This window comes from Salmo salar, chromosome 11 (assembly GCF_965601325.2).
Source record: "Salmo salar chromosome 11, fSalSal1, whole genome shotgun sequence".
In the NCBI taxonomy this organism is placed as follows: domain Eukaryota; kingdom Metazoa; phylum Chordata; class Actinopteri; order Salmoniformes; family Salmonidae; genus Salmo; species Salmo salar.
This window is the reverse complement of record NC_138301.1, coordinates 96,660,724-96,685,147: the sequence shown is the minus strand read 5'-3', so window position 1 is coordinate 96,685,147 and position 24,424 is coordinate 96,660,724. Positions and strand designations below refer to the sequence as shown.

Below are 24,424 nucleotides of genomic sequence, written 5' to 3'. Positions count from 1 at the left end.
CTGGAGCATGCATACTGAATCAGTTGTGGACATTCATTTTTTTTTTCATAGAACCATTTACTGCATTGAAATACAATGGTAAAACTGTCTCTGTTTTGACATATGGATGGTTCTGAGGAGGACGTACCGACACAGTTGAAGAAGGGCTCCTTCTTACACTGGCTGGAGCAGCCGTCTCCATTCATGGAGTTCATATCATCACACTCCTCTCCCTGGGACCTGAGAGACAGACGGACGGACGGACAGACAGACAGACAGACAGACAGACAGACAGACAGACAGACAGACAGACAGACAGACAGACAGACAGACAGACGACGACAGACAGACAGACAGACAGCGACGACGCGCGCGCGCGCGCGGGCTGTTACTGGTAGAACACACACGCATGCACGCACGCACGCACGCAAACACACACACGTAAACGCATAGACACACACATACAGCACACACACAAGTTACCTCTGGATGCGTCCATCTCCGCAGTATGGTGCCCCAAGCTGATGGGTGAGGGGTGGAGACGGTTCACTTTCACTGCGGGCGGAGATGGTTTGGACCTGGTAGGTGTACACACTGCCTGGTACCACGTCCCTACACACACTCACACACACACACGGGGAGTAATCTTTAGCTGGTACCACATCTGTACAAAGACAAACGGAGAACAGACCTGTAGCCCGCTGACCTAGAGTAGAGGTAGTGGCCAAGACTCTATGGGCAAAGAAATACCAAGAACATTTGAGGACGAATTGTAACTTAAGATCTGTGCTCGTAACTCGATTTTCTATACACGTCCCATTGACAAAATGTTCAGCCCTAGATAAGAACAAATTCCAGTAACCTACAAAGAGAGGTCCATAAAAGCCCTGTAGGATCACAAGTCAGAGCAATGCGGTGGGCATGACTGTTACGGTAGGTTTCAATTGCAGTCCATTCATGCAAATGGCCCACTATTCACACACTCTTTCTCCCCAACTGAATTGTCTGTCCCTGCAGCCTGTATGAGGTTCCTGCCTTGTTCCTGCCTCTCTCCCTCATGCTCTGTTGTACTGTAAGTGATATCTATGGAGCCGCTCCAAACAGACTGACAGAGTGAGTTGACGTTCAAACAAAAGTTTAAGGTGTGCTGGTTGCTGTGACCGCAACATGTGTGTGGGTGTCTGTTTATGTGTGGGTGTGTGTTTGTGTGTTTGTAGAGGTGAGGTGAGGGGACAGCCACGGGGCCGGCAGTGTGCTCAATGGTACACCTCTCCTTCCGTCCCACTCCGAGGACACTGAGACACAAACAAACATCTGGCGAGGGGCTCCAGTACTGCTTTCAAACGGTGTAACACAATATGGCCGTCGCAGGCCAAAAACAAGATGGGAGTTAGAAAAACAAACAGCTCCATAGCTCCGCATCAGTGTGCTCTCTGCGTGCCGACCAGCGGGATAGCTCAACATTGTACAATTCAATGAATGAGCCAAGGGAATCAGAAGATATACTGTATCTATATGTTGGCCATGGTTTTGTTTTCTGCTTGATTTAATGGTCAGTTATAATCACGAGAGTTGCCAGTTCATGTTTGGATTTTCCAGGATATAGAAGAACAGGGAAGATATTATAAAATGACAGTGAATAGAACCAATAGGCATCCCCATCACACACAGACGATCAAATCATATTATTCCCGCCTCTGAGCTCACACACAGAGAGCCTCACAAAAACATTCGCATACACAAGCAGACATACTCACAAAAACTCGCATGCATGCAATTAGGGTTGCAAAGCTACCGGTATTTTACCAATGTTACTGGAATCTTCAGAAAGTTTGGTAATTAACAGAAAATCTATGGCAATCTATTGTAACTTTGGTCATTGATACTTGAATAACTTTAAAAGTATATATTCATATACAGTATAGTTATTATATTTGTGTCTATATTGTCCATGAGTTTCTAGTAGATAGACCAAGTGGTTCAAGAGAAAATAGCCTAATTAATCAACAAGGGCATTATTTTCAATGACCTCTGCAACTCCTCCAACTATTGACTTTTTTCAACACTACCACCAGTTTGACGCCAAAACATTGACAACAAATACAGTACATACTTAAAGTACATAGCAATATAAACAAAAGTGTGTAAAAATATAAAGGATATTTCATACAGCAACCCTCATATTAAACACCAATGGTACTCACTAAATTGATGGTTTATATTTAGGATTTTTTTTACAGCTTTGTCATTCTATTTTTAATTTTTAAATTAGATCAATTTAATTTAATGACTGTATTTCATATATTTTACACATGATAAGGCCACACAGAGGACCAGAGATAATTATGGACACCTGTAAAAATATGAAGTACCTAAAAGGGCCACTAGATTTCTTGTGATAGATGACATAGATCCTTGAAAGAAACCAACATTTGGGTAGTTTACTGTAATATACCCTCCCTTTCAATACAGTGCCTATTTGCAATCACTCACTAACTCACTCACAACCTATCCTATACCCCTGCCAAATACTTAAAATAACACATGCCCACATGCACACGCACATGTGCAAGACATTTAAGCGTGTTAACCCCCGCAAGTCTGCCGGCCCAGACGACATCCCTAGCTGCGTCTTCAGAGCATGCGCAGACCAGCTGGCTGGTGTGTTTATGGACATATTCAATCAATCCCTATCCCAGTCTGCTGTCCCCACATGCTTCAAGATGGCCACCATTGTTCCTGTACCCAAGAAAGCAAAGGTAACTGAACTAAATGACTATCACCCCGTAGCACTCACTTCTGTCATCATGAAGTGCTTTGAGAGACTAGTCAAGGATCATATCACCTTTATCTTACCTATCACCCTAGTCTCACTTCAATTTGCAGCGCCTCTTCAACCTCAGGAGGCTGAGGAAATTTGGCTTGGCACCTAAAACCCTCACAACCTTTTGAAGATGGACAATTGAGAGCATCCTGTATCTCTGCTTGGTATCGGCAACTGGTATCGGCAACTGCACCGCCCTCAACCGCAGGGCTCTCCAGAGGGTGGTGCGGACACCTACAGCACCCGATGTCACAGGAAGGCCAAAAAGATCATCAAGGACAACAGCCACCCAAGCCCCTGCCTGTTCACCCCACTATCATCCAGAAGGTGAGGTCAGTACAGATGAATCAAAGCTGGGACGAGAGACTGAAAAACAGCTTCTATCTCAAGACCATCAGACTGTTAAATAGCCATCAAAAGCACAAGCATATACATAGACTTGAAATCACTGGCCACTTTAATAAATGGAACACTAGTCAATTTAATAATGTTTACATGTCTTGCATTACTCATCTCATATGCATTTACTGTATTCTGTACTATTCTACTGTATCTTAGTCTATGCCGCTCTGACATTGCTCGTCTTGATATGTATATGTTCTCAATTCCTTTTCTTACTTAGATTTGTGTGAATTGGGTATATGTTGGGAAATTGTTAGATATTACTTGTTAGATATTACTGTACTGTCGGAGCTAGAAACACAAGCATTTTGCTACACACCCGCAATAACATCTGCTAAACATGTGCATGTGACCAATACAATTTGATTTGACACACACACAGAGAGAGAGAGAGAGAGAGAGAGAGAGAGAGAGAGAGAGAGAGAGAGAGAGAGAGAGAGAGAGAGAGAGAGAGAGAGAGAGAGAGAATTTAGCCCTGTGTTACAGAGCCGCTGCAGCGGCAGTGTCAACCATCGCACTTACACGTTGGTTCACATGAGGCCAGGGCCTTCCCCTTCCTCTCTCTTTCCCCTTCTCTTCCAGCCGCCATCAGCAGATTTAGGAGGTGCACGCCCTAATGGCCAGGGAAGCAGTAACATTTAATAAGTGGCAAAACAAATCACTCAAATGAACCCTTAACGCGAATGGCCTGGGCTGCCTTTTTCTACATCGATTTAGTTCTGTTCTGACCAGGCACACAGCTGGGAACGGGGCTTCTCACATCGAATAAAACACACGCTTGGAGTGAAGCACACGCACACACAGATTGAGGTTCATTGCAGGCACCGGTGCAGACACAGACACACACGTGCATGCACACACACACACACATCGAAAGAAAGTACAATGAAGACAAAGACACACTCAGACATACACGTGCATGCAGGCACGCACACACACCCACACACAGTTCAGCCCCGAGCACACCAAACCAGCACACGGTCCGTGCCTTCGAAATGTGTCAAAATATTTACTGCAGGAAAGCCTTTTTTACCTTGGTGGTTTTGAGTATGAAATGTGCTCCATGCCTTCTCATCCCAAAGACCCCAGTCACTCCTGCTCCCTCACAGCAGGCAAGAGAGAACATGGGGTTCTAGTTGGCTGTCCTGCCCCAGATACAATGAAAACACACACACGCACGCACGCAAACACACACACACACACACACACATAAAGGAAGGTACAACCCAGGCAGTTTCCATGTTCTCCAGTACAGAAGAGTCAGGAGGATATTGAGGATCTGGGCGGGGTTTTGATTATATTATTAACAACAGTCAAATGGGATGTTTGACCTGACCCACTGCTCTGTTTTACAGCGTTCCCCAGTTTTGGCACGCTCCGAGGCGACTTTCTCAAATATCCCTTAGTCTTAATTGAATTAGTCAAGCCTCTGGAAAAGAAAAGCTGTAGGAGACATGAGCCTGGAGGAAACACGAGCGAGCAGAGGGAGTGACGCCCAGAGTGATGCCGCCAACAAGGACCTCGACTCGCTCTCTCCCCCTCCTCCTCGTCCGATTCTGTCACGAGAAGAACACCAAGGGCGGTAGGCCGAGCCAGGCCCAGTACGGGACAAGGGGGAGACACACACACACACTGAGATTTCTCGCCAGGCCTGACGGAGGGACGTGACCCGTGCGAGAGGCGGCAAGCGGCTGGAACGGCGTGAAGGATGGCTGGGAGGCAGAGAAAGAGAGAGGATGACAGAGCAAGAGCGAGGGAGAGAGAGAACGTCAGAGCAAGAGAGAGAGAGAACGACAGAGCAGAGAGAGGGAGAGAACGACAGAGCAAGAGAGAGGGAGAGAGAGAATGAAAGAGCAAGAGAGAGGGAGAGAGAGAATGACAGAGCAAGAGAGAGGGAGAAAGGCAGACGACTTCTTCTTGCTGCAAGGAGAGCTACGTCACAAACTTCTGATGATATTTAACTATGCGGCTTATACCAGAGCAAAAGTTCACATGAGGCTTCCTTCACGTCGTCTGCCAAGATCAACAACCACTCTCGGCCTCCCATCTCCAAACACTCCCCAGTCTTGGAGGGAAAAGAAAGAGGAGGAGGAGGGCGAGAAAAAACGGGATGCAGTAGAGAATAGAAAAAAAGGAGGGAAAAGGAAAAGAAAACAGATTTTTCAAATAGTGTCAAGAGAGGCTGTACAGATACGGGGGCCACCGGGGGCCACCAGGGACAATAACTGGCATGTGAAATATGCTCCGGCGTGGGCCTACATAAGAAAAGCACCTTTGTCAAGACACAGAGGGGAGAGAGGTTCAATGGGAAACTCTGACTTCACTAAGGCAATCTGTCACTGATATCTTGACGGGGAGCGACTTAGGCATGTGTGTGTGTGCATATATATACAGCACTAGTCAGGTTTTCTTTATTTTTACTATTTTCTACAATGTAGAATAATAGTGAAGACATCACAACTTTGAAATAACACATATGGGATCATGTAGTTGCAAAAAAGTGTTAAACAAATCAAAATATATTTTATATTTGAGATTCTTCAAAGAAGCCACCCTTTGCCTTTTTATTTACCTTTATTTGCCTTGATGACACCTTTGCACACTCTTGGCATTCTCTCAACCAACTTCACCTGGAATGCTTTTCCAACAGTCTTGAAGTAGTTCCCACATATGCTGAGCTGCTTTTCCTTCAATCTGCGTATTGCTGCAGAATGCTGTGGTAGCCATGCTGGTTAAGTGTGCCTTGAATTCAAAATAAATCACAGACAGTGTCACCAGCAAAGCACCATCACACCTCCTCCTCCTCCATGGTTCACGGTGGGAACCACACATGCGGAGATCATCCGTTCACCTAGTCTGCATCTCACAAAGACACGGTGGTTGGAACCAAAAATCTAAAATTTGGACTCATCAGACCAAAGGACAGATTTACAACAGTCTAATGTCCATTGCTCGTGTTTCTTGGCCCAAACAAGTCTCTTCTTCTTATTGGTGTCCTTTAGTAGTGGGTTCTTTGCAGCAATTCAACCATGAAGGCCTGATTCACATTGTCTCCACTGAGCAGCTGATGTTGAGATGTGTCTGTTACTTGAACTCTGTGAAGCATTTATTTGGGCTGCAATTTCTGAGGCTGGTAACTCGAATGAACTTATCCTCTGCAGCAGAGGTAACTCTGGCTCTTCCTTTCCTGTGGCGGTCCTCATGAGAACCAGTTTCATCATAGCGCTTGATGGTTTTTGCGACTGCATTTGAAGAAACTTTCAAAGTTCTTGAACTGTTCCGTATTGACTGACCTTCATGTCTTAAAGTAAAGATGGACTGTCGTTTCTCTTTGCTTATTTGAGCTGTTCTTGCCATAATATGAACTTGTTTTTTTACCAAATAGGGCTATCTTCTGTATACCACCCCTACCTTGTCACAACACAACTGATTGGCTCAAACGCATTAAGAAGAACATTTATTCCAACATTAACTTTTAACAAGGCACACCTGTTAATTGAAATACATTCCAGGTGACTACCTCATGAAACTGGTTGAGAGAATGCCAAGAGTGTGCAAAGCTGTCATCAAGGCAAAGGGTGGCTACTTTGAAGAATCTCAAATATAACATATATTTTGATTTGTTTAACACTTTTTTGCCAACTACATGATTCCATATGTGTTATTTCATAGATTTGATGTCTTCACTAGTATTCTACAATGTAGAAAATAGTAAAAATAAAGAAAAACCCTTGAATGAGTAGGTGTATCTAAACATTTGACTGGTACTGTATATCTGTGTGCGTGTGCATGCGTGTGTGACCCAGGCATGCTCGAAAGCAAAAGTACACACACACTCACATTCAGGTCATAGATGTGGGGTTTATGGCCTTCAAAAAACATTTTGTGAGCTCTCTAAACCAAATTATGACATTGAGGGACCAATATGTCAACAGATTGGGGGCTTATATTTGGTTCAAAGGTAACCAGAGCAATGTATACATTTTTTTTTTTTAAGTATTGTGATGGCATTCATAAAATCATTTCAATAGAGCTGAACACAAAATGCTGTTGTGACACAACACAACTGATTATTTCAGCCTGTAATCATCCACTGAGCTCCAGTGTACATAGACTTTGTGTTCTATGTGCATTCTTGGGACAATATAGGCCTAGCTCCTATTCTCTATGCCTCTCCAAAGGCTTTAGCTCTAAGGCCAACAGGGTGTCGCGTGACAATATTTCATTGCGAAGGCTTCCATTGAAGTCCGTCCATACGTTCTTCTCTAAGGCCCTTGTGAGAATAGAGACCTTATCTCACCAAAGACGTAGAGTCTGGCACAATGCACAGTAATATGCCTTTCAAATGTGTTTTTGATAACACCGCCTGATTGAGTGTGTGTGTGTGTGTGTGTGTGTGTGTGTGTGTGTGTGTGTGTGTGTGTGTGTGTGTGTGTGTGTGTGTGTGTGTGTGTGTGTGTGTGTGTGCGTGCGTGCGTGCGTGCGCGCGTGCGTGTGTGTGTTTCCGATCTGAAGCTGCTTGTTTTTCTTGGCGTAAAGATACCAGATGAGAGGCCAGATAAATCTAAGATGTTGAAGAAATGCTTAAATTAAACCTTTGAAGAACAATAAATAAAGCAGCATACCTTTTGTTAAGGGGACAGCTGCCATACATTTGAGGTTTCCTGCCTATTAAATATTATTGCACTAGTTCTTATGAATGGAACAGAGTCCTGCCCCCCCCCCCCTTCCCCCCTCACCCTCCTGGATGCACATTTTTTGTTTTTTGCCCTAGCACTACACAGCTGATGATGAGTTGGTTATTTGAATCAGCTGTGAAGTGCTAGGGAAAAAAACAGGACCGAGTTTGGTGAAACCCTGAGCCTCAACTCAATGTCCTGCAATTTATTCTACTATATAAAATTACTATAGGACAGCCTCAGAGTCACAAGGATTTGGTGGCAGTGCTACTTCTATCTCTTCTCTTGAATTAGAAGGTCCAAAATGTTTTCTGCGATATTATAAGGAATAAGACATAACTCCATTACCTTAATTCAGCACAATAACAAGCTGCACAGTAGACACACAGTCAACCAACAGTTTGTCTCACATTGATGACATGTCTGAGAAGTTCCATCACTCCCATGGTTCAGATGACACGTCATTTAGCGAGGAGCTCCACTGGCCTAGCCTAGCGTTAATGACTCACTGTTGAGTGGGGCTCACATACTGCCAAATCAGACAGTGAAGAGTAAACGTAACATACGGACACTGCCAAAGTAGGAATATCAGCAAAGACAGTATAAGTAATGGTAATAATAACAATGGAAACCATTGTTGTCAAACAAAAAGTGATAAGTAATTTTATTTTTAACTCCCCTATACATGTTCTTAGAGGCAGACCTAGGTCAGATACGTTTGAGGTTGCTGCTCAAGTATTTGAAAGTATTTGACATATGCTATATAATTCTATGTCCAGTGTTCCAGATTTTTTAGTAAATATTACCTCAAATGAATTAAAATATGAATTAAATAGATGTTAAAAAGCAGCTTTTCTCTGTGCCCCTGCTTTGCCTGTTAGGAAACAACAGAGTGGTTTGGGCATATACTGGTAAAAAAAAAAATACTAAGAATTTACAATGAGACGTGCAAACACTTGGATATTCAAATTAGATCCCATGTGGGGGCACTGAGGCAGACTGACGGAGCCAGGCTGCACCAAGTCAAATTGTATGGATGGATTGGATTCAGGATTTGGAAATGAACGATGGAACTACGTCACTTTACTATAACAGCAATAAATGCAGGTGGATTATTTGTCCTTTGCTTTGTCACTATATTCCTGATATTTCTGTTGTTACAGTAGCTATCTAACAAGCTAGTCATGAACCTAGATAGCTAGTTACTACTGCTACAAATATCAGTTAACAACAGCTAGCTAGGTTTCCTCTTGACATAAAACTTTTTGTTACAAACCACAGGATTTAAAATAAAAGGGAATGGTGAGATGGTTGTTGTGTGGAGGATCTGCTTTGACTTGCTTTTTTATTGGCTAGCCAGCTAGCTAATGTTTGCTAACGTTAGCATGCTAGCTAACATTAGCATTCTAACTAACCTTAGCATACTAGCGTTAGCTAACTGCTTTTAAACAGCCAGCAGGCCAACTCATACAAACCACATCATTTGAAATACTAGTTTATTAGGTATAACACCGCGTTCACAAAAATGGATTACTACATAAAGCAGGCAGACAGGCATCAAGGCATTCAGTTACTGTTCGATTGAACGTTAGAATGGGCTAAATGAGTGACCTAAGGAACTTTGAGCGTGGTATGATCGTCGTGCCAGGCGCGCCGGATCCAGTATCTCAGACGTGGTTGCCCTCCTGTGCTTTTCACGTATGACAGTGTCTAGGGTTTACCGAGAATGCTGCAACAACAAAAAACATCCAGTCAGCGGCAGTCCTGTGGGTGAAAACAGCTCATGATGACAGAGGTCGAAGGAGAATGGCAAGAATCATGCAAGCTGGCCACAACTGGCTGGCCACAAACAGATAAATAACGGTGCAGTACAACAGTGGTGTGCAGAACGGCATCACGGAACGCAAGAAGAAACTGCTCCAGTGGGCACATGATCACCAACACTGGACAATTGAGGAGTGGGAAAACATCACCTGGTCCGACGAATCCCAGTTCATGTTGCGTCATGCTTATGATAGAGTCAGGAGTCCATGCACCCATCCTGCCTGGTACAGGCTGGTGGTGGTGTACTGGCGTGTGGAAAGTTTTCATGGCACACGTTAGGTCCCTTGATACAGATTGCGCAACAAACGTTTCAGACACCTTGTAGAATCCATTCCCGGAAGAATTCAGGCTGTTCTGGAGGCAAAGAGGGGTCTGACTCTGTACTAGATGGGTGTACCTATTAAACTCCCCGGTAAGGGCCTCCCGAGTGGCGCAGCAGTCTAAGGCACTGTGTCGCAGTACTAGAGGTGTCACTACAGATCCGGGTTCGATCCTGTGTCGCAGCCGCCACAACTGGGAGACACATGAGTCGGCGCACAATTGGCACAGCATCGTCTGGGTTAGGGGAGGGTTTGGCCGGCCGGGATGTCCTTGTCCCATTTCGCTCTAGCGACTCCTTTGGTGGGCTGGGCACATGTACGCTGACACGGTCGCCAGTTGGACGGTGTTTCCTCTGACACATTGTTGTGGCTGGCTTCCGGGTTAAGCGAGCAGTGTGTCAAGAAGCAGTGCGGCTTGGCAGGGTTGTGTTTCGGAGGACGCATGGCTCTTGACCTTCGCCTCTCCTGAGCCCGTACGGGAGTTGCAGCGATGGGACAAGGCTGTAACCACCAATTGGATATTACGAAATTGGGGAGAAAAATGGATTCAAAATGTTTTAAAATAAACAACAACTGGCCAGTAAGTGTAGAAGTGACTGGTGAGATAGTTGTTACATAGGGTTTGTCCTTTTTTTAAACGCCAGCTGTGGTTTGCTTGCCTTGCGAGCTAGCTTGCTTGTGTGCTGTAAACTCGTGTCTCCCCTAGTCTCGAGAAGGATCCTTATCCCACTGGAGAATTTGGCAAAAAGGAAAAGGCTGCTGGACCAATCACATACAGGCCTGTCTCGGGCCAAAGATTATGTCATTATCCAAGCAAATTTCATGCGTTTTTGTTTGAGATGGGGTTTTTAAAGTGTTTTTTCCCCCTCCAAATTATGATTTCAGCTTTGGTTTCAAATATGAGTACAATACAAGTCAACAACATTATTTGGGTATAAGTTAACAGAAGATTAACTTTTAAAGGTGAGATTTTCACTGGACAGTTACGTCGTCTTGTTCGAGACCGCAGATACCGGTGGAACTCCACGGTGGGAACTCTACAGAGAACCTCTTTATCATATCAACCTGTGGAATCCTATGAGGAATCTGCACCCCTAGTATGGACCTTTGAACTTCAACTTAGTGCTTCACAGTAAAATTGGTCAGCGCCCATTGAGGCAGAGGGAGCAAAATTATAATAAACCCAGAATCACCTCCACAGCCTCCCATAGAGAAACACAACCCCCTCCTGAACATTCCACCTTAACAATCCCCCAAAATCCACTTTTTGGATCTTGCCCAATTTTATCCCAGGGAAATCAGGTCGGAATTCTGAAAAAGGGTTCTGAGGAGAGAGAGAGAGGCAGAACAAGAGGTGAGACGTCCAGACATCCAGGGACCCGCTGCTGCCTCCTCCACTACCTCTGTCTGCCACTCACCAATATGGTTCATATTAGAGAGCTTATACAAGGCTCAGTGCTAATGTGGCTCTTATGGAGAGAGAGCAGGCAAGGGATGTCAGAGGGAGCGCAGGGCACAGTGGGGCTTTGTTGGAGTGGAGGGGGCAATGGAGATGGAGAGTGTGTTATGGGGAGAGGAGGAGGAAGAGAGGTGAAGAGGAAGGGGGAGAGAGGGGGGAGAGAAGAGGGTGTTGTATGTTTTCTTTGCAGTACACATTAGTATTGCAAAACACGAGGCTTCAAAACCCTTCATAGTATTATACTCTTAAAAAAAAAAAAAAGTTTGCACGTATCTGTGAACTCGAACTCACAAACAAAACAAAAACCTCCCCCAAAACAATCTGCACACGGAGACGATCTAAAACAAGTAATGTTGGAGCACAAAGCTATTTCTCACAAATACCTAAGAAGTGTATTATACATCCCTAATCTGTGTTGCTGGCAAAAACAAAACAAAAACCTCCTAGTCAAGCAGTCAGAGCTGGGAAAACAACAGAGCTCTCTGAATAGATGTGAAGGGGCATGTCTTCTCAGGGCTAGAGCAACAGTGGACTTGACAGGAGAGGAGCTGGGCCATGGGGCCACAGGGGTAAGAGCATAGGAGAACATAGGGGGATATAGGAGGGAAGGAGAAGGGCAGAATGGGGGCAGGGTTCCCAGTGAAAAGGGGCCGTAGGGGGCAGCTGTCCTCTTCCTTCCGGGCTGGCGGGTCCCGTCACGTCAGAGCTGAGGTGGGCTTTGAAGCCCTGACAGGCCAGAGGAACCAGGTCAGGGAGAGGATTAGCCCATGGGCCAGGGGGGGTCTCAGAAGACTAGGGTCATCCCCCCTAACCCTCCTCCCTTTTCTCAGACAACCCCTAAGGGACCTTTTGAAATTTACAGAACGGGGTACATGGAGGAATTGGGGGGAGGGTCATGTTTTTTTTTCAGTCCGTGGAAGCTTTTGTATTTGCTAATTTACAATCAATTAATTTCAATATTTCTCAGTGTTTTAGAATTCGTTGCTTATTATATCTTGATGTGTGCTTGATGTCGCCCATCATCAATTTGTACCATTGTGCGGTTTGCTGCAGGTAAGAACTCGGTCTGGATCAAACACGAGAAAATAACAAGAGCTGCGCAATATTAGACCTATTAGTTGTTTGACTACGAGCATTTGATGAAATGCACGCAACATGATAACTTCATATCCCTGAAACATTTTGGGAGTAGCAGAGAATTAAAGGGGAATAACGGCATATTCCCGAAAAATTGTCTAAATTCCTAAACCCCTCTGACTCATTGTTGGACTGTCTGTCAAAGTCTGCACTTCTCTCACTCAGGGAGAGCGAGAGCTACGTCATCAGGTTATGCAGCCCCCCACTCACTGCAGCGCTAGATCGAACTTTGTGCAATAACGCATTCTGTCAAATCATCTTCCGTCTCTGTCTGTATCCTACATCTGTTGTTGCATGGCGTGATCAGATCATTATGGTAAAATATATATACTAAAATGAGCGGGAAAGACTAGTGCGTTAACCCTAATTGCTCCAGTAAGTTGCTCTGCATAAGAGCGTATGCTAAGTGGCTAAAATGTAAATATAGTGTGCAACATAACAACCACAGGATGACACATATGGATGACGTATAACTTTCCTACAGTAGCCAGCTGACAATGAACCTATCCTTGTAAAGTCATTATCGTTGCAGATATAATTGATAGCTTAGGTACTGATGCATACATCTATCGAAATGCAATTTATGCTCACTGTCCAATTTTTCAATGGGGAAGATCAAATATGCTATTATTACATTCATAATTAGCCTACATTTACATTTTCAAATCGGTAGACTAATGAAAATCATTTAGAAAAGGATGCAGGGGATTTCATTTGCAAGCCAGGACAAATTACTTTTCTCGAGCGAGCAAGAGAACGTGATAATGTAGGCTAATTTTATCAAATGGAAAAGTATTCTCATATGTTTCACCAAATACCCTTGCATCAAATACCCTACTCCTTAAAAGTTGTGTAATGATAAAATATAGCATATATATAGAATGATGCTAACTTTTTGTTAACATCCAGTCCCTAATTACCCCTGATCAGTCCAACCTTCCACGTCAAATCACATTTCATTTGTTACATGCTTTGTAAACAACAGGTGTAGACTAACATTGAAAGGACCCATAAAAAAGCTAGACTAAAGTTTGCAACTGCACATGGGGACAAAGATCATACTTTTTGGAGAAATGTCATCTGGTCTGATGAAACAAAAACAGAACTGTTTGGCCATAATGACCATCGTTATGTTTGGAGGAAAAAGGGGGAGGCTTGCAAGTTGAAGAACACCATCCCAACCGTGAAGCACGGGGGTGGCAGCATCATGTTGTGGGGCTGCTTTGCTGCAGGAGGGACTGGTGCACTTCACAAAATAGATGCCATCATGAGGTAGGAAAAGTGTGTGGGTATATTGAAGCAACATCTCAAGACATCAGTCAGGAAGTTAAAGTTTGGTCGCAAATGGGTCTTCCAAATGGACAATGACCCCAAGCATACTTCCAGAATTGTGGCAAAATGGCTTAAGGACAACAAAGTCAAGGTACTGGAGTGGCCATCACAAAGCCCTGACCTCAACCCTATAGAAAATTTGTGGGCAGAACTAAAAAAGCGTGTGTGAGCAACGAGGCCTACAAACCTGACTCAGTTACACCAGCTCTGTCAGGAGAAATGGGCCAAAATTCACCCAACTTATTGTGGGAAGCTTTTGGAAGGCTTACCGAAACGTTTGACCCAAGTTAAATAATTTAAAGTCAATGCTACCAATTACTAATTGAGTGAATGCAAAGTTCTGACCCACTGGGAATGTGATGAACGAAATAAAATCTGAAATAAATTATTCTCTCTACTATTATTCTGAGATAATAATTCTTAAACTAAAGTGGTGATCCTAACTGACCTAAGACAGGGACATTTTACTAGGATTAAATGTCAGGAATTGTGAAAAACTGAGTTTAAATGTATACTGCTCAAAAAAATAAAGGGAACACTTAAACAGCACATCCTAGATCTGAATGAAAGAAATAATCTTATTATGGTCTCCTGAGGGATCTCCTCCAACTCCTGGACAGTCTGTGGTGCAACGTGGCGTTGGTGGATGGAGCGAGACATGATGTCCCAGATGTGCTCAATTGGATTCAGGTCTGGGGAACGGGCGGGCCAGTCCATAGCATCAATGCCTTCCACTTGCAGGAACTGCTGACACACTCCAGCCACATGAGGTCTAGCATTGTCTTGCATTAGGAGGAACCCAGGGCCAACCGCACCAGCATATGGTCTCACAAGGGGTCTGAGGATCTCATCTCGGTACCTAATGGCAGTCAGGCTACCTCTGGCGAGCACATGGAGGGCTGTGCGGCCCCCCAAAGAAATGCCACCCCACACCATGACTGACCCACCGCCAAACCGGTCATGCTGGAGGATGTTGCAGGCAGCAGAACGTTCTCCACGGCGTCTCCAGACTCTGTCACGTCTGTCACATGTGCTCAGTGTGAACCTGCTTTCATCTGTGAAGAGCACAGGGCGCCAGTGGCGAATTTGCCAATCTTGGTGTTCTCTGGCAAATGCCAAACGTCCTGCACGGTGTTGGGCTGTAAGCACAACCCCCACCGGTGGATGTCGGGCCCTCATACCACCCTCATGGAGTCTGTTTCTGACCGTTTGAGCAGACACATGCACATTTGTGGCCTGCTGGAGGTCATTTTGCAGGGCTCTGGCAGTGCTTCTCCTGCTCCTCCTTGCACAAAGGCGAGGGTAGCGGTCCTGCTGCTGGGTTGTTGCCCTCCTACGGCCTCCTCCACGTCTCCTGATGTACTGGCCTGTCTCCTGGTAGCGCCTCCATGCTCTGGACACTACGCTGACAGACACAGCAAACCTTCTTGCCACAGCTCGCATTGATGTGCCATCCTGGATGAGCTGCACTACCTGAGCCACTTGTGTGGGTTGTAGACTCCGTCTCATGCTACCACTAGAGTGAAAGCACCGCCAGCATTCAAAAGTGACCAAAAAATCAGCCAGGAAGCATAGGAACTGAGAAATGGTCTGTGGTCCCCACCTGCAGAACCACTCCTTTATTGGGGGTGTCTTGCTAATTGCCTATAATTTCCACCTGTTGTCTATTACATTTGCACAACAGCATGTGAAATGTATTGTCAATCAGTGTTGCTTCCTAAGTGGACAGTTTGATTTCACAGAAGTGTGATTGACTTGGAGTTACATTGTGTTGTTTAAGTGTTCCCTTTATTTTTTTGAGCAGTGTATTTGGCTAAGGTGTATGTAAACATCCGACTTCAACTGTATATCTCTTTGCTATTCATAAATCATACAACGTAGTTATATGTCTATGGTATCGCATCGGGACAAGTAAACCAAAGATCGTGTTTGTATTTTCCTAAGATTCGAAGCCCATGTCGAGACTTGCCAGTGACAGCTAAAGTGACTCATTAGGTTAGACTTGCGATGGGTTGTTCGCGAACGAACGGCTATTTTTTAATGGATCTTTTAGGTGAACGGAACCAAATCGCATCGGTGTGAGAGTCGTTAATTTGCATACTGGTAGGTTACTACTGTTTTTGGTAATTATTTGCAGATAAATGATTAAAAAAATTCGATAAAGATGTTGAATCCTCACTGCAGGAACAATAGGTAGTGGAGACATTCTGGTCCAAAGTATGATAAAAGAAAACAGATTGAAGGTTATAAAAGCTAATGTCATAATAGTTACATGGTATTATTAACGATATTGATATAGGCCTACTGATTTGATTAAAGAGCCGACAATGGAGTAGTCAACTGCTGATTTCTGTGTAGCAAAGCCCATGTTTAACACTTGCTTCATTATTCAATCATACCTGTGGATCTATTCATGTATATAAATGGCGTTGCACAATCTAGCAAGAGATCTGGGGGTCCTCCCCCTGAACATTTAAAGAAAACATTTTCGTGCAATTCGATATCGTTTCTCAACAGGGAATCCATGTTTACTTGACAGAACACAACATTTTTTCTTAGGTTTTTGGCCCAATAAACAACAATGAAAGAGTCCACTAGATTTTGTTTTTGCCACAATAAGTAGACTTGACTAGTGTTTCTAACTAGATCACTAATCTACCTCCTTACCTCAAAGTCCCACCCACTGTGATTGATTGAGAGGTCTGAAACCCTAATAACTCTGTGACCCACAAACATCCTGCCCCCTCCCCTGACAATTCAACCAACAGTGATTGATTAACAGGCCAAACTTTTAAAGGGATAGTTCACCCAAATTACAAAATGACACATTGGTTTCCTTACCCTAATTGTCCACAGCAGCAGAGCTAATAAAATACATAATTTGACAAACAAACATGATCGTGGCAATTAAAATCTTGCAGTAAAACTTTAATATAACTTTAATCTCAAGAGAAAACAGATTTAATGTTAAAAAGGTTATCTTACTAAAATATTCCTGATCATATAGGCCTAGAGGATATCCAAAACAACTAACAACTTTTTCTATTTGGCTGGCTACTCCATGTACTTACAGAAAACACTGACTATGTAGGCTAGTGCATTAACACCCTCTTTATCTTGCATAACAGGTATACTCACCCTATCGTGTCTTTTCACCCATTTTCCTTCTCATGTGAACCACGCTGACAGCATGAAAGTAAAATGGCACAACACATGGCAATGCCACAGAAAGTTCTACCTTTATCTAGTCACCACATTCCATGTAAGCAAAGCACAAAACTCTACTGTGCACAGATAATGCCATCAACAAGACATTTGTTTTCCCCAGCAACTCCATGGAACTTGGAAAAAAACTAATGTGGCTATCAATGAATGACCTTTGACTTGAGAAATGGATGCTGGGCAGTGGATTTGAAACCACCAAACTGGTGATGGCCCACTAATATGCCTGAGGGTCTTTCAAAAGAACACATTGAAACATCATGACACTTATATTTATAGGAGACATTTTCATGGAGGTTTCTAATTTGGGATTTTAAAAGTAATTTCTTCTGACCCCAAAACACAATTAACTACCAAACATTTCTCAATTTGTCAAAATAGTCAAAAACATTTAGTTATACCGGTGCTAAATATCACTCCGCCCAGGGCTGGGCTGGCCAGAGAGCGGGGAGGTAGGCTTAGGCCCATTCTAGAGGGGAGATATACAGAGCCCACAGCCCAGATCCCTGGTGCCTGGCTGGGGTAGACAGAGCCTGGGCCAGGAAGACCACATCAGCTGCCCTTCTGGACACAGACAGGCGGGCAGGCAAGCAGACAGACAGGCAGGCAGGCAGGCTTGCAGGCCCAGGCTAAATTTTCCTGCAGCTGCAGTGCTCGCCTCAGCATATTAACTTTGGCTCCGTTCACCCCCTGACCAAGAACAACTTAGTGCAAAAATAAGAGTGTTTTCCCCCGACACAGGGTCAATGAGGAGATTGGGCTTGGGATCAGATTAATTGGCAGTGTGACGAGATAAAGCTTACTCTGCAATTTCTCACGTATTATGCAGAGAACGCAGCAATCCTGAGGTATCATTAACCTACACCAGGCCTATACAGTACAACCCACACAGTCAACGCATTCAAAGTCACGTGTAACTGACAGTAAACAGCCAACCACCCTAGTCTAGTCTCTCACCTGTCAGTGTATCGCCTGGCAGGGTCGTTCAACAGCACGCCATGGGGGGTATGGGAGAATGGTGGCTGACGCAGCAGTCGGTGGATGAGTGGCTTGCAGTGACGGCACAGCGGGCAGTCGGGCTTGGACGCCAGTAGGGTGGCATCAATCTCCAGATGCTGCTCCATGGTGAAGAACTGCACGCCGTACACCTCTTCCTCCACGTCCAGCTTCAGCGTCAGCGGCGCATCACAGAACACGTTACTAGGACCCAACGAGAGGTTGTTTCCACTGACGGTCAGGAGCAAGATGTTGTGGATGGCGGGAAGGGCCATCTCCTCAGGGCTGAAGAAGGTGACCCACACGGTGAGGGAGTCGGGCACAAGTGGGTGGGGGAACACCAGCTGGAGCATGCAACCCTGCAGGGGGCACTCAGACAGCCCCACGACCCACTGCTCGATGCCGGCGTTGGGGCTCCAGGTACGCACGCTGGGCTCACATGCCTGCTCCACGTCTGGAGGTCCTGGGGGTCAAAAGGACAGGGACCCAGCTGATCAGACACAACTTATAATAATACGTGTATTTATTTGATATAGCACTTTTCATTTACTTTAAAAACAAAATAAACAATTCAGCAAAACAAATGTAGGGATCTGGCAGTTATTGGGAGATGGTGATGATAGGCAGTACAGAAAGGTAGTATCCTGAGAGGATGGAGCATAGGTGGTACAGCCAGGCAACTATAGAAGCAATACACACGCAACAGACACAACAAACACATATCAGACAAAAATAAATACACCAGAAATCAAAGGTTAAGTCATTGCATTTGCAAACATGAGCATCATGTGTGATTGTTTGAATTTGTTTGCAGGCAGGGAAGAGCTAGAGTATAGATCTGAGTATAGAGTGTGCTGTAGCTGAACCCCTAGTTGGGTGAAATGGTATAATGTGTATATGGGGGATTCTACAGAAGTGGTGTGAATTGCTGTCCCGCCCACAAGTAAGTCTCCAAATCTAGGACATTTATTAATATTATCAAATGTTCTAATTCAATCCAAGGCAATGACAAACAATCTTAAATTCATATAGCACAAAGTCATTCGCACTATATGAGAAATTCAATCAATCAACAAGTTTTAGATTCATACAATCAACACTGAACATTTTTACAAGAACAATAGAGATTATATTTCTCTAAATTCAATTGAAAGATTTTGAAAATCAGGTTAAAAATCATGTTTTGACTATTTTGGGAATTTGGTATGCAAATAACATTTATAAAATGTATGTGTAATAGAAGGTTAATCAGAATGATCACTACTATGCATGGTTCTCCCTCTACCGCAACTCTTTCACTATGTTTCAGTAGTGACACATTTAGAGGGGTGGTAAGGAATTCAGGTAAATGTGTCAAATGTGCAATACAAACAAAGTGTGTAAGTAGTATACAGATGTAGTAGCTTAATTTTCTCACTATTTTGTTGCAAACTTGTAGTGTATTTGAGTTAAAAAAAGACTTATAATGGATGTAATTCCCACTTTGAAATTTCAGACTAGATTTGCCGTAACAAAAAATGTATCAACCCTTACAAAAATGTCCATGGATTATAATTCACAATTTCTGTTGCTGCAGGATTATCCTACGTCTGAGGACATTTCTCCCCCGAAGAGGTCGGGTGGTGGTGGTGGATGCCCCCCCCCCCCCAAAAAAATAAAAGGATCCTACATCTGTGTATTTATGCTGTAATAGTTTATGTGTCGGGGGGCTAGGGTCAGTCTGTTATATATCTGGAGTATTTCTCCTGTCTCATCCAGTGTCCTGTGTGAATTTAAGTATGCTCCCTCTAATTCTCTCTCTTTCTCTCTCTCTCTCTTCTCTCAGAGGACCCGAGTCCTAGGACCATGCCTCAGGACTATCTGGCCTGATGACTCCTTGCTGTTCCCAGTCCACCGGGTCATTCTGCTGCTCCAATTTCAACTGTTCTAACTGCGGCTATGGAACCCTGACCTGTTCACTGGACGTGCTACCTTGTCCCGCTGCTCTTTTGGACTCTAACTCTGAATGATCGGCTATGAAAAGCCAACTGACATTTACTCCTGAGGTGCTGTCCTGTTGCACCCTCTACAACCACTGTGATTATTATTATTTGACCATGCTGGTCATTTATGAACGTTTGAACATCTTGGCCATGTTCTGTTATAATCTCCACCCGGCACTGCCAGAAGAGGACTGGCCACTCCTCAGAGCCTGGTTCCTCACTAGGTTTCTTCCTAGGTTCTGGCCTTTCTAGGGAGTTTTTCCCAGCCACCGTGCTTCTACATCTGCATTGCTTGTTGTTTGGGGTTTTAGGCTGGGTTTCTGAACAGCACTTTGTGACAGGGCTAAATGTAATGTAAAAAGGGCAAACTAAATACATTTGATTGATTGATTGATTATTGTTTGTTGGAAGATGTGTGCTGAAAGTTGGGGAGAAATAGGACAAAATTTATACCACTTCTGTAGAACAACGCATTTGGAACAGTGGTCTGACTGACTACACATGGATGAGGTCAGTGAAGTATCAGGGCTGAATGAGCTGTTGACTTTTCTCAGCAATGGACTATACGCGGCAGACAGCGGACTGAGTTCATTGCCAGTAAAGCAGGGGAGGCAGCAGACTAGCTGCAGACTGAGGTGTGTTCCTACTGAGAGGGGCCCTGCACAGGGTTCTCACTTTAGCGTCGGTCATTACAACCCCAAACAGCGCTCCTCCAGCCATATTTGGAGTCCACAGATACCTTGTATTATCCAGAGTGACGTACACCAACATTCATCAAGTGCTTTGAGAAGCCAGTGCCGCAGACACTGTGTTCTCCCTGTTTTCCTTTTGTGCACTTCCAAACTGGCAACCAACAAAACCCATTTGCTAACCTCATTTCTGGGCACTGCACAGAATTCCAGTGTTTAATCAAGTGAGCAGCGAATTCGGTTTTCAGGCCACATTATCTTAACACATGTATTATAAGTGTGTGTGTGGCCAGAATAGAGGTCACTTTGAAAAAAGGACAGAAAAGAAACTGCGGAACAGAGATGCACTTACAGTTTGTACCCAGCCTCTCTCTCTCTCTCTCTCTCTCTCTCTCTCTCTCTCTCTCTCTCTCTGGTGAGTTTTTCATTTACATTTTGAGGAAAGGAGTTTTAGCCACTGACAATGTGTTGTAACGTCAGCTGTTATGGTGGGCTGTCCTCCTGCTTTGGAACTCCTACTACGGATGCCAGAGGTTAGAGATTTACGATGAGACAGGATGGACATGTATAAAGATTATATGAATCCTTGGCAAGACCCAAGTCTATTTTTCAACACTGTAAACTTATCAGTACACTAATTTTAAGTATTACAGATTTTATCTTTCAAATCCAACTAAAACAGCACCTGCAATGACTTCTCATCTGAATTTTTCATTAAGGTTAAATCTACTCGCTGGTATATAAACAGCTCTGAAACGTTTGACCTAGCCTTGCCTCCCAGGCTGCTGAAAGGCCCCAAGGGTGATCAGACAATCCAAACCTGGCCTTTGAATAAGAGGCCTTGCTTTCTCACTTGATTAGCTAATCCCACCGGGGTATTAGCCTGTCTAGGAGAGCTCTCGTTCAAGGAAAGGGGGAAAGAGACATTGGGCGGAATTCCAGCTTAATTGCAGTAGGGTTGAATGTGGAGCACTGTGTCTGTGTGCCAGGGCCCTTCGGCATTATGTGGGAATCAGACGGTGTAGAGTCGTGGAGCGCTGGGAAAAGGGGACTGGAATTGACTGGGATACGGATGGATAAACATAGAGGGATATGTCCGGGCACGCACTCTGCTTTCTAAGAAAGGGGCCTGCCTCTCCTTCGTGTGTCACACTCTCGATAGCATACACAACAGACTGACTGACTTGGACTGAAGTAACCGTTGTCCTCCACTTTAATGGCCACAGCCACCCATTTTTGCAAACATCAATTCATGCCATGACCCCTAACTAGAGGGCATGAGAGTAACCACAATGGAAATATGTCTTGCTCACTTGTATTTTGTCCCTTGACAGCCATATGGTGTCAATTGATCAATTAATCAATCAAGCGATCCCTCATAGCAGTCAATCTTCAAGAACTTCCTCTAGTACAGTGTCGGGTTCCCGAGTGGCGCAGCGGTCTAAGGCACTGCATCGCAGTGCTAAAGGCATCACTACAGACCCTGGTTCGATTCCGGGCTGTATCACAACGGCCGGGATCGGGTGTCCCATAGGGCGGCCACAATTGGCCCAGCGTTGTCCTGGTTAGGGTTTGGCCGGTGTAGGCCATCATTGTAAGTAATCATTGTAAGTAAGAATTTGTTCTTAGGTTATACAACACAAAAAAATACAGAAAAAAAAAACAAAAAAAAATGTATGAAATGTATGCATTCACTACTGTAAGTCGCTCTGGATAAGAGCGTCTGCTAAATGACTAAAATGTAAATGTAAATGTAAATACATAGAAATTGTCTTGAAGGCCAATAAATGTCAGTCAGTAATTTATTCCATCTCTCTGCATATGATATCTGCAGTGTAAACAGTTGGCGTGGGTGACAGGGGTGAGGAATGGAGAACGTGGTGAGAAGAGAGAGTGATGGGGAAAGCAGACGGGTCTAAAGGAGAGGAGGTGACACTGACAATCCAGCGCCTCTCTTCTCCCTCGCCTGGGGACTTTCCTCATATTTCCTTCAGCACACATCCACTGCTCCTCTCCTTCTATTCCAGATCAAACCTCGTTGGCCTCCACTCAACATCCCAATGTAAAAAAAGAAATAAACTTGTCCTGGTGTGCGGATGCTTTTATATAGTGCAACTCTGGAACGCCTTAAAGAGATAATTTGGTATTTGGCATGCTAGCAGATACCCATAGACTTCCAGTCGTTGTACTAACACTAGTTAGTATTGGCTTGCGAAACTACTGTACCTATAACTTCCTTCATACTACACACAGATACATAAAAATGGTTCATATGACTCTGGGGAAGTAGATACATGTCCTCATTGCCAAAATCACAAAGTATCACTTTAAGGCAGTATCGCTTAAGATCAGGTAGCGCGCTCCAAGGATTGACATTCTCCAGAATAAGTGAGTGTACAGTACGTGCATGGCTGCGCATATCCAATAGCCCTCCATCCACAAATCATTATCTCATGACCATCATAAAGTGCTAGTTGAGATGAAGCAGGGGAAGCTGCTCTTTCTCTTTAGGTACTTTGTGTCTGAACTCTGTGACCCTGAGTCCCTGCAGTGTGCAGCCCTGGCAGCAATGGAGCAGAGACCAATGAATGTAACCCCTGTTCTCCCAGACAGACAGCGAGAGCACACACACACCAAATACTCACACACAAACACATGGTATCACATAATGCAGCGAGGCTTGACACTGCCCCGCCTTCAAAGGAGGGCGATGCTAATGAAAGCATGGCCCGACATCTGGGCCAGAGTCAGACAGGAACACTTTAGCGATGCACGGCTCAGTGCAGCAGCACATACACGCACAAATACACACACAAATACACACACAGACACAAACAGACACCTACAGTGCCGTTCATACCCCCTGACTTATTCCACATTTTGTTGTGTTACAACCTGAATAAAATGTATACCAAAAAAAATGGTTCACCCATCTACACACAATACCCCATCATGACGAAGTAAAACATGTTTTAAGACATTTTTGCAAATTCATAAAATTACAGAGTTATCTCATTTACATAGGTATTCATACTCCTACATGTTAGAATCATCTTTGGCAGCAATTGCAGTTGTACGTCTTTCTAGGTACGTTTCTAAGAGCTTTGCACACATGGATTGTATAATATTTGCACATTATAATTGTTTTAATTCTTCAAGCTCTTTCAAGTTGTTTCTTGATCATTGCTACACAGCCATTTTCAAGTCTTGTCATAGACTTTCAAGCCAATTTAAGTTAAAACTGTAACTAGGCCACTCAGGAACATTCAATGTCCTCTTGCTAAGCAACTCCAGTATATATTTGGCCTTGTGTTTTAGGTTCTTGTCCTGCTGAAAGGTGAATTTGTCTCGTAGTGTCTGTTGGAAAACAGACTGAACTAGGTTTTCTTTTTTTTCAGTTTAACTTTAGTGCCTTATTGCAAACAGGATGCATGTTTTGGAATATTTTTTTTCTACACAGCTGGGGTTCCTAAACTTTTTTGGCCCACGATGCCATTTTGATATCTTAAAATTTTTGCAACCCCAACCATGTGAAAAAAAATTATGTAGGCCTAATTAACAGCCAATGATTATTTGGGG

The 24,424-nt window shown here is 44.1% G+C and overlaps 1 protein-coding gene across 3 annotated transcripts in view; it reads right to left on the bottom strand.

Moving 5' to 3' along the window:
* Positions 1–24,424, bottom strand: part of LOC106563270 (pappalysin-1) — a 126,945-nt gene that overhangs the window by 72,188 nt on the left and 30,333 nt on the right. For all 3 annotated transcript variants that reach the window (XM_014128709.3, XM_014128710.3, XM_014128712.3), the window contains exons 7-9: positions 18,136–18,637; positions 463–591; positions 128–219 (exon numbers count right to left, since the gene is read on the bottom strand). In XM_014128709.3, coding sequence (XP_013984184.2) covers positions 128–219; positions 463–591; positions 18,136–18,637 — 723 coding nt within the window. The remainder of the gene's footprint in view (positions 1–127; positions 220–462; positions 592–18,135; positions 18,638–24,424) is intronic.